The sequence below is a fragment of the Rutilus rutilus genome (assembly GCF_951802725.1).
Source record: "Rutilus rutilus genome assembly, chromosome: 24".
NCBI lineage: Eukaryota > Metazoa > Chordata > Actinopteri > Cypriniformes > Leuciscidae > Rutilus > Rutilus rutilus.
Genome location: NC_140228.1, coordinates 885,001 through 902,500, shown reverse-complemented (window position 1 = coordinate 902,500; position 17,500 = coordinate 885,001). Strand labels below are relative to the sequence as shown.

General features: G+C 40.6%; 2 protein-coding genes across 2 annotated transcripts in view; one reads left to right on the top strand and one right to left on the bottom strand.

The window, feature by feature from the left end:
- vapa (VAMP (vesicle-associated membrane protein)-associated protein A) overlaps window positions 1–4,148 on the top strand; it is a 9,942-nt gene extending 5,794 nt beyond the window's left edge. Inside the window, exons 5-6 of the mRNA XM_084398976.1 lie at window positions 1,741–1,908; window positions 3,640–4,148. Coding sequence (XP_084255102.1) covers window positions 1,741–1,908; window positions 3,640–3,801 — 330 coding nt within the window. The 3' untranslated portion in view covers window positions 3,802–4,148. The remainder of the gene's footprint in view (window positions 1–1,740; window positions 1,909–3,639) is intronic.
- A 2,488-nt stretch (window positions 4,149–6,636) lies between these two features.
- The window catches only part of LOC311284123 (protein APCDD1-like), a 16,516-nt gene continuing 5,652 nt past the window's right edge, over window positions 6,637–17,500 (bottom strand). The window contains exons 3-5 of the mRNA XM_084398975.1: window positions 17,015–17,500; window positions 9,741–10,053; window positions 6,637–8,181 (exon numbers count right to left, since the gene is read on the bottom strand). The exon at window positions 17,015–17,500 is cut by the window's right edge and continues 31 nt beyond it. Coding sequence (XP_084255101.1) covers window positions 7,751–8,181; window positions 9,741–10,053; window positions 17,015–17,500 — 1,230 coding nt within the window. The 3' untranslated portion in view covers window positions 6,637–7,750. The remainder of the gene's footprint in view (window positions 8,182–9,740; window positions 10,054–17,014) is intronic.

The window sequence follows — 17,500 nt, the reverse complement described above, 5'->3', positions numbered from 1 at the left end:
AGACAGCCAAAAGAAAAGGGGAAATGGCTCATAATTGAAACATTTCTTCTTCTTTCTTCATTCTCCGCTAATTTTCCCAAGTAAAATGTCCCAGTAACTGTTACACTCCTCCGACACACACACACACACTGCACTGAGCGGCTGAGTACGCTTACTCCATCCGCCGTGTGTTTTGTTTTGAAAAGTGTCTTATTTTACCCAGAATGCATTGCAGTGTAGTCTTACTTAAGATAGTCCGAGTCTTCAGTGCTTAGTGAACGGTCTGATATCTACTATATACTATATATTTGAAAGATAATAAAGATATTGTTTGATGAGTGAGATCTCTGATAGTGGTCGACCGATATGGGATTTTTAATGGCCGATGCCGATATTGAGAAAGCAATCTGGCCGATATGAGGCCGATACAATACATGTGAATACAGTAAATGAGAGACATAAAGAATATTGGTGAAACTAAATGAACATTTATTGTACATACTATTTATGCACAATTCTTTTTGCAATAAAAAAATATTTACTAAGAAATTAAAATGTAAAAAAAAGGTAAGGTAACACTTCAATAAATAAAGTTTTAGTGCAGCTTCTTGTCTGCTTTAATATTTACAGTAATTTTTTCAGTCACATAAATAATTACTGCTGCTTACTGCAGGTTACAAATAACATTTATCATTAATGAACCAATCTAAACAATATTCATAAATTAATGACAAAATAGTATGTGAAATTACATACATTTTATGTACAATACATAGTTAAATATAAATCTCACATAGTTTATTTACACGATTTACTTTGAACAAGTTGTTTTACTTCAAGTATATTTAAATAATAATGATTTATGTGTTTAGTTTTGCTTGTTTGTTTCTTTAAAACGTTGCAAGCCGTCACATGTATTTGCATGACATACATGAACATATGAAAATGTATAGCCTACTACATATTACGCCAATCATGGATAAATAAATACAGTAGAAACTATAGTGCATAACATTTTCAAGGATTTATTTTCAAACGTAATATTATTACATAGCGTTCTCCTCTCATCCACCTCACGCGACCACTGATCTGTAGTGCACGCGAGTGACGCGACCCAGCTTTTCCGTGAACGCGAGTCCGTTGGAAAACAGCGTCTAGTTTAAACGTAACCCGAGAACAACGCGCGTATCTGAGGAACAGCCAGTCACAGGAGTTTTGACTGTTTGTGAGGTAAAATGTTTTCCGTTTTGTTTGAATTGGTTTATATCACATCTGTGACCCCCACTGGAGCTACCGCTGGGCTGCGGATCTGACATATCACGGTACTGTTTGAATAGACTCTGCTGCACGCCGGAGTGTTTTTGTGTGTAACACAATGTAGCGTCAGGTTAGAAAGCGAATGCGAATGGTCATTTACTGTGTCTGTCAGATGTCTGCTTCACTTCTGAGTGGCTTGTTTTACGGTGCTGGGCGGAGCAGAACGAGTGTATTCAGTTCATTCATGCTCGCTCTGTTCGCGTCAGTGGAAAAAAGCGCTAATGCACAGTCACAAACTGTTTTGAAATATATCGGCCAAACGGAAAGATTTATCAGCCGATGCCGATATCTAAAAAATTCCAAATATCGGCCGATAAATCGGCCTCGGCGATATAGTATCGGTCGACCACTAATCTCTGATTGAAGTCCTTGGGGGGAAAACAAAAGTAGTGCTTGAAGTCCTGGAAGTAGATGTGTGTATGAACCGTGTGTGTGTGTGCCCAGAGCGAGCTGGAGTCCACCAAAGCTGCGTCGGGTGTGAGCGCGTCGAGGGCCGAGGGCCCGTCCGGAGCCAGGAGCATGGATGATGCGGAGATGAGGAAGGTCATGGAGGAGTGCAAGAGACTGCAGACGGAAGTGGGAAAACTGCACGAGGAGAACCGCCAGCTAAAGGTGCCGGAACACACACACACACACACACACACACACACACACACACACACACACACACACAGGTTCTGCTGCGTTCACACTGAGCCAATAATACATGACATCACTATCATGATCTAAATCAGGGATTCCCAAACGTCTGCCGAACACCTTATTAGATATTAGATCTAAAATATTTACTTCCTGAGAATTGTATATTTTGATTAATAAACGCGCTCATGTGTTCACAGGTCTCTGTTCTAGGTTAATGTTGAAATTGAAATATTCATATATTTAAAATTTGAATATAATTTTGTTGTTGTTGACATTTTTCACTATTAAACCTTTTTCAGTTGTAAAAGTGTCAGTCCACATAACTCTCATATTGGCATTTTATGATCAAATCAAAGTTTATTGATAATAATAATTATTATGATGATTATTATTTATCTCTTAAAAGAGAAATGTAGGCAATTACTGCTGTAAAATACAATTGTACTGTAAAATAGATCATATTTTAAGTGTTTATTTGAAATATTAATATATTTAAAATATGAATACAGTTATTTTTGTCGTTGACATTTTTCACTATTAAACATTTTTTTTTTTTGTCTAGGTCCACATTATATCAAACTCTTTAAGAGAGAAATATAGGCAATTACTACTGTAAAATAGATATTTTAAGTGTTTTATTTGAAATATTAAAATATGAATATAATTATTAACATTTTTGACAGTTTTCACTATTAAAGTATTTCACTTTTTTTAGTTGTAATAGTGTCTCAGTCCACATTATATTCACACTGACATTTTATGAACCTAATCAAATTATAAATAATAATCATTTTTATGATTATTATTTAACTGTAATTTTAAGATCTTAATATCGGCAGTTACGGCTGTAAAATAGATAAAATAGTAAATATTTTAAGTATTTTATTTGAAATATGAATGTAATATAATAATATTGTTTGACATTTTTCACTATTAAACTATTTAAGACAGAAATATAGGCAATTACTGCTGTAAAATACAATTGTACTGTAGAATAAATTTAATATTTGAAAATGATAATTATGTAATCATTTCTTTTGCACTTATGATATTTGTCTTAAATTCTTCAATGTAAAACATTCAAACCCTCAAGAATAAAATGACAAATGTTTTATAATATAAAAAAAAAATTCAAATTTGTTTTAGCTGTAATAGTGTCTCAGACCGTAATATGGGCAGTTACTGCTGTAAAATAGATCACATATTTAATATAATATTTTAAGTATTTTATTTGAAATATAAATATATTTAAAATATAATTAGTATTAAAATATTTTTTAAAATTTTTCTTTATTAAACAAAGTGTATGATTATTTAACTCTAAGACAGAAATGTAGGCAATTACTGCTGTAAAATACAATTGCACTGTAAAATAAAATAATATTTGATAATTATATAATTTTTTTTTTTTTACTCTTATGATATTTGTCTAAAATTCTTAAATGTAAAATATTCTAACCCTCAAGAATAAAATGACAAATGTTTTAAAAAATGATAAACCGCAGCAGAAATGCACTGAGCTCGGACTCGCTGGCATCAGGTGATGTTCACTGTCTCAGTGGTGTTCTGGTGGAGTGCGCTCTGTGAACACTAGGTGGCGTAATCTCACACATCATCATTCCAGCATCATTATTCCACCATGATTTCCCTCTGTGTGTCTGTGTGTGTGTGTGTTTACCTGTGTGTGTCGCTCCCGATCAGGACGAAGGCCTGAGGATGAGGAAGGCTAATCAGTACGACAGCTCGGTGTCGAAGTCCTCATCGATGCTGAGTAAAGACCCGGGCTCCCGATCTCTCCCGTCACTGCTCGTCGTCATCGCCGCCATCTTCATCGGCTTCTTCCTCGGGAAGTTCGTCTTGTAGAGTCCGTGTGTTCTGGGCTGGCGAGACAAGCGTGCGTTCATGTCGATAACCGTCGAGACGAGCCCTACGGCAGCGGAAACAAACGTGTCTGTGTACAGGATCATTCAAACAGGCCTTGCCTTTCTCACACACACACACACACACACACACGCACACACACACTCTCAGAAACGATGGCTCGTTTCTCCCTCTTTTCCGCCGTCTGTGGGTCTTTCTGTGGGTCGGGGAAGAAGAAATCGTCCATGTTGTCGAAGCATCACTAGCCGTCTCGGCGGAGGCACTCGTGTGTGTTTAGAGACCTTGAAAATATCAACCTATGAATAAATAAAAGGACGTGTTTCTCTTTTTCTCTGTGGTTTTATTAAGAGTTTAATGGAATGTTTTAAGTGTCATGTACATGTTCTTTTAGATTATGTTGAGAAAAATGGGAAATGCAGATTCATCGTTAATAAAAAGAAAAACAAACCAGTCGTCTTCGCTACTTTGTCGCCGGATTGGTCACGTGACACACGTTCTCCCGTTCCACTGTTTACTTTCTTGAATGTTTGACGGGACAAACATGTTTTCCCGCCGATTCCAGTCATTTTTCATGGATTTTCTTTATGCAGATTATATATTCAATTGTGAGGCAACTTGACTGAATCGAGCGCCATGTTGCAGTCCTGTCCCGTGGTGATGATGACCGTTGCTCAAATAAAGAATCTTTAACACTCGTGTGTGTGTGTGAGAGGATCTGTGTGTTCATGCACGTCACGTGACGCTCGGCTTCAGACCCGGAAGTGTGTGTGGATCGAGGAAATGCAGAGATTGACGATAATAATCCATTATTCTACAAACTGACTTCAAGAATCATTAATGGCGTCAGAAGCTAAAGTGCTTATGTAATGTTTTACTTTAGCATCGTTACGATACTGTGATAGTGTTTATGAATATTGTGAATTCATCTTTATATTTAGTCATTTTAGTACTTTAAAAAAAAAATTCTATAGTTTTTATAAATTATTTTATTTTAGTACATCAAGTTAAACTACAGTAGATTAAAATGAGGAATGTTTTATGGTTTTAGTGAACTATAAGTGTCATACTGTAATCATTTATTAATATAGTGTTTTTTATGTAAATTTATATTTTTAAATGATCTATTTTAATTTTAGTTCCAGTCTTTATTTATTTTGTCAGTTATGACAGATGTTAGAGATATTAATAAAAATGAAGTTAATTCAGCCAGCGCTCATACCTTTGTTTACATCCTGTTTTCGGTGGAAGGCCATAGTAATCGATTGTCGAGTTCACGCGCATAGGTTTAGTACCTATGATCACGCGCGTGAACTCGACAATCGACTACTGTGGCCTTCGACCGAAAACAGGATGTAAACAAAGGTATGAGCGCTGGCTGAATTAACTTCATTTTTATTAATATCTCTAACATCTACTGCAGTCAGATCCACCCGTGTTCACTCGGAAGGAATCACTCACATTTTCTGTGCACTTGTAATGACACTTAAAGGATGTTAAGAGGCTAAAAAGCAGGCTTACTACTTGCCCCATTGAAGTCAATAGGGTGCAAATTTTAAAAATAGAATAACTCGGTGTAGGCAACACCGATTTTTGTCGTTGTTCTCTGTATTGACAGCACTCCAAATGTACAAAAAAATGAGCTCAATGTTCAAATTGACCGGAGTTCTCCTTTAAGCATTTGTTTCATGAGTCACAGGAACAGGACAGACGTGTACGGTAACGTCAGCGCGTCTCATATAGACTTTATAATAGTGTAATTTGAACATCACTGTGATCAGATGCTCTCTGAACGGCTGTTTTCTCACGTGTGTTTATTCTGTTATTTAACGGTGTTTTACTGCAACGGCAGATCCAACTTTTTACTTTAAATGAATGAATTCTACATATAGACCCTTAAACTAAATGGAAATGTTGCCTTTGAAGAAAAATCAAAATGACTTATTTTAGTCCACTATTACAAGTATGGATTTTTTTTTAATGGTTTTAGTTCACTATAATAACCCTGACCTGTAAGATTAAAACGGTAAGAGGAGTCACAGGCAATGACAGAGTTCATTCTGTGTTGAGCTTCATTCATGCATCACGAGACGAGGTTTCATTCAGGTCCTTTGCTCTAATCCCATAATCACTGCAGTTCACAGGCTTCAGTCCGGCGGTGATTCTCTATCAAACCTTCGGCTCTGGAGCTCCTGAGAAACTCAAGCATGGCATTATATTATATTAAAGGGCTGGTTGAGTATGATTTGACTTCTCTAACTGTAGTTAGTGTGTAATGTTGCTGTTTGATCATAAACAACATCTGCAAAGTTACGACGCTCAAAGCAAAGGGAGAGATTTGCTTTTACAGAAATGGCTTTTTAAGGACTACAACAAACGGCTGGTAGAGACTACACCACATTCCTCCCGGTGACATCACCAACCCTAGAATTTACATAAACCCCGCCCCCTGAACACGATTTATAGATTATCAAGACAGAATATGCTAATCAATGACTAGAAGATAACTATACATCAGCTTCATAAATTCATCAACTAACCCTTCAGAAATGTCCTGTTGCTTCTACATGTTGTCTCTTCTTCTCGAGTCTCTCCATCTTTCTGACTCCAGTTTGAGCATAAAAGGCTAAAAGTTGTTGAAATTTTCAGTGTGTGTCTGTTTTAGGTAATCAGAGCTGCTAACACACACACACACACGCCAGATCTTGTAGCTCCGCCCCCCTGTGCCGGGAGCAGCAGCTCATTTGCATTTAAAGGGACGGACACAAAACAGTGCATTTTTGCTCAGCCTCAAGAAGTGACAACTTTAACATGCGATATAACAATATCTGTGGTGTATTTAGAGCTCAAACTTCACACACACACTCTGGGGACATCAGAGACTTATTTTACATCTTGTGAAAAGGGCATTATACCACCGCTTTAACTAATCAGTTAAGTAATATAAGATGAGCTCAAGTAAATGTGACTGTACAGAATGAACAGGAACTATGTAGTAATCAAACTGTTCCCTTTCGAGTCTCTTGGATTCACATTGTTGTGGTTTTTAGTCGGCTCACCTTTACGATGATCAGAGTTTAAAACATATAAAGCAGCTTCACATGGTGATAAAGACATGCCTATCCAAATACCCACACTCGACCACTCGTCTACTAGCATGACGTATTTCCTCTATTTGGCCCAAGTGTTCAAGTAGGCGTAAAGACTGCGAGTGTGTGTAGAACTTTTGATTAAAGTTCGATGGGAAACACTTATAGTCTTTTATTTATTACATTTTCAATACTTTGCATTTTGAAATAAACGTCTACATGTGTGTTCAGTGATCGCTGTGTGACTAACAGAAGACGCTGCGCTGCTTCTAATTAAGGGATTAAAACAGTTGCAAATGTTGTACACAGTAGGCTACACACACCATACTCACACACAATCAAATGTGCAACACTTTTTGGGTTTACTACCAAATTATATGCATCTAATTAGTTTAAATTACAGTGGAATGTTTTCCTCGACATCTCGCGATTTCGGTGCACATGAGTTCCTGAAACACAATGCATGATGGGATACGCTTAGCGCAGTGTGTGTTTAGTGTGCATTCAGGGATTTTTAAGTCATGGGACAGTCTTGCGCACTTAATTCCTGTCGCGTGAACGCAAGACCACAAGTGTGTGTATTTGGACAAGGCATTGGTGTTTCTCCTTAGAAATCCAGCTTCTGAAAAACTAAAGCATGGTATTATTTTAACTGATCGCTGACTGTACAGAATGAACAGGAACTGCGTTAGTGCGCATGCATGTCTAATGAAACCGTTCCCTTTCAGTCCGTTGGATGTTCACATTGTTTTTGGTTTTCAGTCGGCTCACCTTTATGATGATCAGTGTTTAAAAACATATAAAGCAGCTTCAGCTAGTGCAAACGGGGATGAGAGAGTCTCTCCTCAGAGATCCAGCTGCAGAAACACATGTGATACGACGAACACGACGAGTCTGCCGACAATCTGTGTGTGGCTCGCGGCGCTCAGTCTGAAGTGCTGATCTCCTTCTCGACTCGCGTGTTGCGGATCGCAGCGGATCAGCGGCGGCTGGTAAGACGTGGGCCGGCGCTCGACCCGGTCCGGACTGGAGCCGTTGGTGGGTCTCTGGCCGTTGTAGAGCAGAGTGTGTCCTGAGGAGTCCTGGCCGACGGTGAAGAGCTCGTACTCGGTGTGAGGCAGGCGGATCCCCAGCGCCACACACCCGCCGGTCGAGGTCACGTCCTGAGGAACGCCACGCTCCCACGAGCCCTCGCCACACACACTCACACGCCCGCTGAACACACTCAGGAGAGACGTCGTGGCGTCGTCCATCGGAGTCACCGTCATGTGGGTCACTGGAGGAGCACGAGAGGTTAGACTCAGTCACACACACACACACACACTCACACTCACGCCCGCTGAACACACTCAGGAGAAACGTCGTGGCAGCGTCCATCAGAGTCACCGTCATGCGGGTCACTGGAGGAGCACGAGAGGTTAGACTCAGTCACACACACACACACACACACTCACACTCACGCCCGCTGAACACACTCAGGAGAAACGTCGTGGCAGCATCCATCAGAGTCACCGTCATGCGGGTCACTGGAGGAGCACGAGAGGTTAGACTCAGTCACACACACACACTCACATACACACACACTCGCGCCCGCTGAACACACTCAGGAGAGATGTCGTGGCAGCGTCCATCAGAGTCACCATCATGCGGGTCACTGGAGGAGCACGAGAGGTTAGACTCAGTCACACACACACACACACACTCACACTCACGCCCGCTGAACACACTCAGGAGAAACGTCGTGGCAGCGTCCATCAGAGTCACCGTCATGCGGGTCACTGGAGGAGCACGAGAGGTTAGACTCAGTCACACACACACACTCACACTCACACTCACGCCCGCTGAACACACTCAGGAGAAACGTCGTGGCAGCGTCCATCGGAGTCACCGTCATGTGGGTCACTGGAGGAGCACGAGAGGTTAGACTCAGTCACACACACACACTCACACTCACGCCCGCTGAACACACTCAGGAGAAACGTCGTGGCAGCGTCCATCGGAGTCACCGTCATGCGGGTCACTGGAGGAGCACGAGAGGTTAGACTCAGTCACACACACACACTCACACTCACGCCCGCTGAACACACTCAGGAGAAACGTCGTGGCAGCGTCCATCAGAGTCACCATCATGCGGGTCACTGGAGGAGCACGAGAGGTTAGACTCAGTCACACACACACACACACACTCACACTCACGCCCGCTGAACACACTCAGGAGAAACGTCGTGGCAGCGTCCATCGGAGTCACCATCATGCGGGTCACTGGAGGAGCACGAGAGGTTAGACTCAGTCACACACACACACTCACACTCACATACACACACAGACACTCACTCACACACACACTCACGCCCGCTGAATACACTAAGGAGAGACATGAGATTGGAGTGTTTTGTTATTGCTGGAGTTTCTGAAGCTTGTGTAAAGGCCCCGCCCTCTTCTGAATGGAGGCGGAGCTGCAGCTCATTTGCATTTAAAGGGGCACACAAACGGCATGTTTTGCTCAAAAAAGGGGCAAATTTGACAAGCTATAATAAATGATCTGTTATTTTGAGCTGAAATTTCACAGACATATTCTGAGGACACCATAGATTTATATTACATCTTGTGAAAAGAGTCACCTTTAATTTCTTTTCGACTGAAGAAAGAAAGACATTAATAACTTGGATGACGTGCGGATGAGTATATTATCAGGAAATGTTTAGTTCTGAAGTGAACTACTCCTTTAATAAATGACAGCTGATTGTAAAGTGTTAGTGTGAGGAATCACTCAATCAGCAGGTTTGGCGGTTCCTCTCAGTGTTCACCTGTGCTCAGACGTCATCGGTCACGTACCGGTGAAGGTGAACTCCACGCCGCCCATGACGGTGTCTGACGGGTCCCCGCGGGTGTAGCGTCCGCTAGCCGAGATGCTGAAGGTGGGGTGACGGCAGACGGGGTCGGAGAAGTGCTCGTACTCTCCTTCCCAGGTGTGTGTGTGCTCGTGGAAGGCCAGCCGGCGGGTGAGGAAGAGCACGCCGGGTCGAGCTTCACAGCGAACGCTCACCCAGTGCCCGTCGAGAAGCACCGGACGCTCGCTCTGGGCCGGCAGAACCGGAGGATGATGGAGATCGGCCGCCGCCACGATCTGACAGATTCGGTCATCGCTCTGAGAGGAAGAACAGATGCGGATGAGCAGACTCACTCGTAACTGTCAATCATTCATGATTAGGGGTGTAACGAGACCCTCACGATTCGATACATATCACGAAACCGAACTCACGATACGATATTATTGCGATACTCCAATACATATGGTAAAGGGTTAACAAAATTTTTACTGTTGATTAAAATGTTTAATATTATGGAAGCTTGTTTCCGCCACAGAGTGAAAAATAAAAAAGGTAATTGCGACTTTTTAATCTCACAATTCTGACTTTTTTCTCAGAATTGCGAGATATAAAGTCAGAATTGCGAGATATAAAGTCAGAATTGCGAGATATAAAGTCAGAATTGCGAGATATAAAGTCAGAATTGCGTGATATAAAGTCAGAATTGCGTGAAATAAAGTCGCAATTGCGATATAAAGACAGAATTGCATGATATAAACTGAGGTAAAAAAAAACAAACACTTTTTTTCCTTAAAATTGGACTTTATATCTCGCAATTCTGTCTTTATATCTCGCAATTGCGACTTTATTTCACGCAATTCTGACTTTATATCTCGCAATTCTGTCTTTATATCTCGCAATTGCGACTTTATTTCACGCAATTCTGACTTTATATCACGCAATTCTGACTTTATATCTCACAATTCTGACTTTATTTCACGCAATTCTGACTTTATATCTCACAATTCTGACTTTATTTCACGCAATTCTGACTTTATTTCACGCAATTCTGACTTTATTTCACGCAATTCTGACTTTATTTCACGCAATTCTGACTTTATATCTCACAATTCTGACTTTATTTCACGCAATTCTGACTTTATATCTCGCAATTCTGACTTTATTTCACGCAATTCTGACTTTATATCTCGCAATTCTGACTTTATTTCACGCAATTCTGACTTTATTTCACGCAATTCTGACTTTATATCTCACAATTCTGACTTTATATCTCGCAATTCTGACTTTATTTCACGCAATTCTGACTTTATTTCACGCAATTCTGACTTTATATCACGCAATTCTGACTTTATATCTCACAATTCTGACTTTATTTCACGCAATTCTGACTTTATTTCACGCAATTCTGACTTTATTTCACGCAATTCTGACTTTATTTCACGCAATTCTGACTTTATATCACGCAATTCTGACTTTATATCTCGCAATTCTGACTTTATTTCACGCAATTCTGACTTTATTTCACGCAATTCTGACTTTATATCACGCAATTCTGACTTTATTTCACGCAATTCTGACTTTATATCTCGCAATTCTGACTTTATTTCACGCAATTCTGACTTTATATCTCGCAATTCTGACTTTATTTCACGCAATTCTGACTTTATATCTCGCAATTCTGACTTTATATCTCGCAATTCTGACTTTATTTCACGCAATTCTGACTTTATATCTCGCAATTCTGACTTTATTTCACGCAATTCTGACTTTATATCTCGCAATTCTGACTTTATATCTCACAATTCTGACTTTATTTCACGCAATTCTGACTTTATATCTCGCAATTCTGACTTTATTTCACGCAATTCTGACTTTATATCTCGCAATTCTGACTTTATATCTCACAATTCTGACTTTATATCTCGCAATTCTGACTTTATATCTCACAATTCTGACTTTATATCTCGCAATTCTGACTTTATATCTCACAATTCTGACTTTATATCTCACAATTCTGACTTTATATCTCGCAATTCTGACTTTATTTCACGCAATTCTGACTTTATTTCACGCAATTCTGACTTTATATCTCGCAATTCTGACTTTATATCTCACAATTCTGACTTTATTTCACGCAATTCTGACTTTATTTCACGCAATTCTGACTTTATATCTCGCAATTCTGACTTTATTTCACGCAATTCTGACTTTATTTCACGCAATTCTGACTTTATATCTCGCAATTCTGACTTTATTTCACGCAATTCTGACTTTATATCTCGCAATTCTGACTTTATATCACGCAATTCTGACTTTATTTCACACAATTCTGACTTTATATCAGAATGTTTTATTCTGTGGTGGAAACAAGCTTCCATAAAATATGGTATTACATTGTGGGTGTAAATTAATAAGCTTGGACTTGGTGCTGGAAACGCAGTTTATTCGCTATAGTTTAGCAAAAAGGTATTAAATATGACAAGAACTCAGTCTAACGGAAGGATGGCCAGAACCAGTGAAATATCAACTGATTTGAAAACTCTGTCTGACACATGAATTATGTTGAATATCTGTCAGCTGTTAAATTTAACTACACAATTAGATAATACCAGTTTAGCTCAACCAATCACCAAGCAATGCTTCATTGTGTTCAGTCTGTGTGTAAAAAGAGCATTAGCAATTAAAGACAAAACACTTCAGCAGAACATGATCAGCTCAAAGTGTCCCAATCATTTTTGGTCATAAATGTTACTGGTAGTCCCAGTATGAAGAATTGTTGGGTATAATATGACACATTTGACTTTAGTTTGCTCTCCTCACTTACATAAATCAACTATAGTGTCCTGATCACACTAGTGAAATATCAAAAATTATACATTACATCTGGTGTCTGAATAACTTTAGGTTTGACTGTAATCTGTGTGTTCATTCTTAAAGGGACAGCAGCCTCATAAACTATTGCCATACGTTTCATTATTTATTTTTTCTATACAGTATTTAATATGAATCCATTTATATTTACTTCATACAGTTATTCAGAATTACAGATCAGTTTGCATTGAATGACACTGTTTCAACAAAAACTCATTTATGTTGAACAGCATAACATTACCAGTCAAATTAGTCGAGAGCGGCAGAAAGTGGAAACGCTTAGAAGATCAATGCATGAACTCAAACACAGCAGTAACGGCACATGAACTCAAACACAGCAGTAACGGCACATGAACTCAAACACAGCAGTAACGGCACATGAAGCCTCAGGGATGTTGAGGAGTCGAAGCATAATGTGAAACAAGGACAGATCTGGATCATAATTCTGTCCTTATAAAGCCTTCAGAGTCATCCGATTACAGAACGGCTTTCTCAGCGCGCCGTGATTTAATCGCTATCAATCATAGAGCTCACGGGACACGTGTGTGTGTGTGTGTGTGTGTGTGTGTGCGCGCGCTTGACTTTGGATCAGTTGCCATTGCTTACTAGAGTCGTCCTGCCCATCAATTATTCAGCCTGAACCAGAATTCATTAACATTGCATTACATGTTTCCAGCCTCTTTTAGTGACAGTGGGGAGTCGCGCACATGAAAGAAATGAATCCATCAGGAAAAGCTCATTTCTCTCTCAGGCCTCGAGCCGTAGGCGCACGCCGAGACCCAATCCCGACCGCAAACACCATTCCCACATTCCCTTTGAAGCCGATGGAGGATCAGCACGGCCGACATGCCTCAAATCACACTCTTTAAACGGCATGATGGGAAATGCATCAATCTCGCTTCAGATGGAGCCGACGAACGGATCGGTAATGCCGAAGTGAGATTACAGATGAATTGGTGATGCAATGAAGGCCGTGACCGCCAGCGGCACGCATGAATTAATCAGACGATGTCACGTCCCAAATTAAGCACAATGTTATGTATTAAACAGACTTTTACTTCAGTGAACATGGCACTTCATGCATTAATCATTCTTCTTTCAAAAGCTTCATGTATTTTTTAGGTTTGCCGGGGCTTTATTTTAACTCGGACTGAACGTCCGTCACTCAAGAGTGTTTCTGTGTTCTGCATTTGCTGGAAGGACGAGTTCGGAGACGTGAAACAACACACACGCCTGTATCGGAGCTTTAACACACCAGTCTGCTGCACACACTGGGAATTACAGGTCATAAATCACGTGCATATGCATGATATTTGTGTACAGAAGACTTTATATCAGTGGTTCTCAAGCTCTCTGACTCCAACAGGGAAGAAGAAATGGTGGTGGAAACGATTTTCACTGCTAGTACATGTCACAAATAATTACACAAAATCATTGGATTAAACATGATTTTTTTTTGCAGTAGAAAAACTGAAATAGTATTTTCTTGAAAATCATATTTAATGCATCTCAAGTTTAAAAATATATATATTTTTAATTTAAAAATATGCACCAAAAATAACTAAGAATTTCATTTTGATTTTCAGGATTCTCACTGATAAGGATTAAGATTTGATACATTTCCATGACTTTTCCAGGTTTAGAAATCACTCTTCTTCATATATCCTGGTTTTCCAGACCATATGAATCATGGTTCTTCCCAAAAAAATAAATTAAAATAAGAAATATCTTTAATTTGAGTTGTTTTAGCTTATTTTAATGCTTGTTTGGTCTTGTTTGGAATTGTTTGAAGTCATTTTGAGATCAAAAGCTTTTTAAGATCACGAGACACAAATTCACTGAAGCGTTTCAGACGGGATGTTCGACGAGAAGGATGTGCAGGACGAGACTGGATATCAAACATGAGGAACTGATTGGATCTCGATATGACAGGTGACTAAAAATGCGTGACTGTTATTTACATGTATTAAAGAGGACCTATTCTGCCCTTTTACAGTCGTGATGATGTCTCAGGCTCTACTAGAACAGGTTTTCCTGCTTGAATGTTGATTATTCTCCTCATATTCTCCATTGTTGCGGCTCCTCTCTTCCCAGTCTGTCAGGAACGCTCTGTTTACTTCCTGTCTCTATGAAGCCCCTCCTTCTGAAAAGCACACTGTGCTCTGATTGGTCGGCTGGAGCAGTGTGTCGTGATTGGTCGAGCGCTTCAAGTGTGTTTGGGAAATGTCCCGCCCCTTACCATAACCGCCAGTTTAACACACTACTAACTAACTCAACCAGGCCCCGCCCCTTTATTCTGCGCATGAATTATTATAATGAGGAATATTGTGACGTGTTCCTGGAAGAAACTCAAGACTACAGTGGAGGCGTTTCAGGAGTTCAGGAACACTGACACTGATATAGAGAAGAACTGGAGCTTCTACATGATCAAACATCAACACACACTGAAGAAAATGCTGGGTTGTTTTAATTTGGATAAAAAATTATTTGACCCAAATTTGTTAAAACAACCCAGAATTTTTAGAAAAGACAGATGAAAAAATGTGTCTGTTCTTTTCTATTCCACTGCACTGTACTCTCTATGCACTGCAGACAATGTGTGTGTGACAGCCTCTTCACACTCTCTCAATATTAATGCTCTGCGCTCAGCTGCGGCTCTAGAACACATTCACATGAAGCTTTTGCTCACACAGCAACATCACACACTTAAGAAAAAAAATGCTGGGTTGTTTTAACCCAACTTTGGGTCAAACATGGCCGTTGGGTTAAAAACTGTTATTACCATTTTAACCCAGTGGTTGGGTTTGGCCATATTTTGGACCATATTTGTATAGCGTAGAGTGTACACACTAAAGACAGATGAAACAATGTGTCAGTGTTCTTGTCTATTCCACTGCACTATAGTCTATTCTATATTTGATGCTCAAACAGCAACATCACACACTGGGTTGTTTTAACCCAAATTTGAGTGAAATATGGACAAACCCAGCCGTTGGGTTAAATGTTTTCTTTGACTCAAAGTTGGGTTAAAACAACCCAGCATTTATTTAGAGTGTACACACTACAGACAGATGTTCTTTTCTATTCCACTGCACTATATTCTCCATGCACTGCAGACAATGTGTGTGTGACAGCCTCTTCACACTCTCTCGATAATACTAATGCTCTGCGCTCAGCTGCGGCTCTAGAACACATTCACATGAAGCTTTTGCTCAAATAGCAACACTGTAAATGCTGGATTGTTTTAACCCTAATTTGAGTCAAAGAAAAAATAGAATAGAAAAGAACATTGACACATTGTTTCATCTGTCTTTAGTGTGTACACTCTAAAACTGCTATACAAATATGGCCAAACCCAACCACTGGGTTAAAAATGGTAATAAAAGTTTTTAACCCAACGGCTGGGTTTGGCCATGTTTGACCCAAATCCAGCATTTATTTAGAGTGTACACACTACAGACAGATGTTCTTTTCTATTCCACTGCACTATATTCTCCATGCACTGCAGACAATGTGTGTGTGACAGCCTCTTCACACTCTCTCGATAATACTAATGCTCTGCGCTCAGCTGCGGCTCTAGAACACATTCACATGAAGCTTTTGCTCAAATAGCAACACTGTAAATGCTGGATTGTTTTAACCCTAATTTGAGTCAAAGAAAAAATAGAATAGAAAAGAACATTGACACATTGTTTCATCTGTCTTTAGTGTGTACACTCTACGCTATACAAATATGGCCAAACCCAACCACTGGGTTAAAAATGGTAATAAAAGTTTTTAACCCAACGGCTGGGTTTGGCCATATTTGACCCAAATCCAGCATTTATTTAGAGTGTACACACTACAGACAGATGTTCTTTTCTATTCCACTGCACTATATTCTCCATGCACTGCAGACAATGTGTGTGTGACAGCCTCTTCACACTCTCTCGATAATACTAATGCCCTGCGCTCAGCTGCGGCTCTAGAACACATTCACATGAAGCTTTTGCTCAAATAGCAACACTGTAAATGCTGGATTGTTTTAACCCTAATTTGAGTCAAAGAAAAAATAGAATAGAAAAGAACATTGACACATTGTTTCATCTGTCTTTAGTGTGTACACTCTACGCTATACAAATATGGCCAAACCCAACCACTGGGTTAAAAATGGTAATAAAAGTTTTTAACCCAACGGCTGGGTTTGGCCATATTTGACCCAAATCCAGCATTTATTTAGAGTGTACACACTACAGACAGATGTTCTTTTCTATTCCACTGCACTATATTCTCCATGCACTGCAGACAATGTGTGTGTGACAGCCTCTTCACACTCTCAATGCTAATGCTCTGCGCTCAGCTGCGGCTCTAGAACACATTCACATGAGATCCATCAATATGTATCAGCGCAGACGCGAGTTCTCTGACCTTGGCGCTGTGAAGCGGGGTCTGGTAGCCCGAGGGCTGGTGGAGTCTCCTCTGAGCGCGCTCAGTGTGAACGTCTCCGAGGAACAGCTCCTCCTCCACCCGCCCGCCGGCGTCGCCATGGCGACCGCGCCGCTCCACGCGGATCAGCCGTAGCTCCTGCATGGTGAAGTCGAGCCCGCGGGTGCAGTCGAGAGGCTCCGCCCACATCTCGAACGCCTCGCCGGGTCTCAGCCGGATCTGCCGCGCACAGGCCGGATCCAGGCGCCGCTGGACGAGCTCGGCCGCCGCTGACCCGTGACACCGCAGCGTTACGCTAGTTAGCCGGTACTCGCACGCCGCGGCTCCGCGCACTAGCCAGGAGGCCTGAGCCGGGCCGAAGCCGCCCCGGACCCGCAGGCTGTAGATCGGCTGGCGACACCGGCTGTCCTCGTAGTAGAACTGAAGCGCGTCGAACGTGTGGTTCGGGTAGAAGCTGTAGGAGCGCGT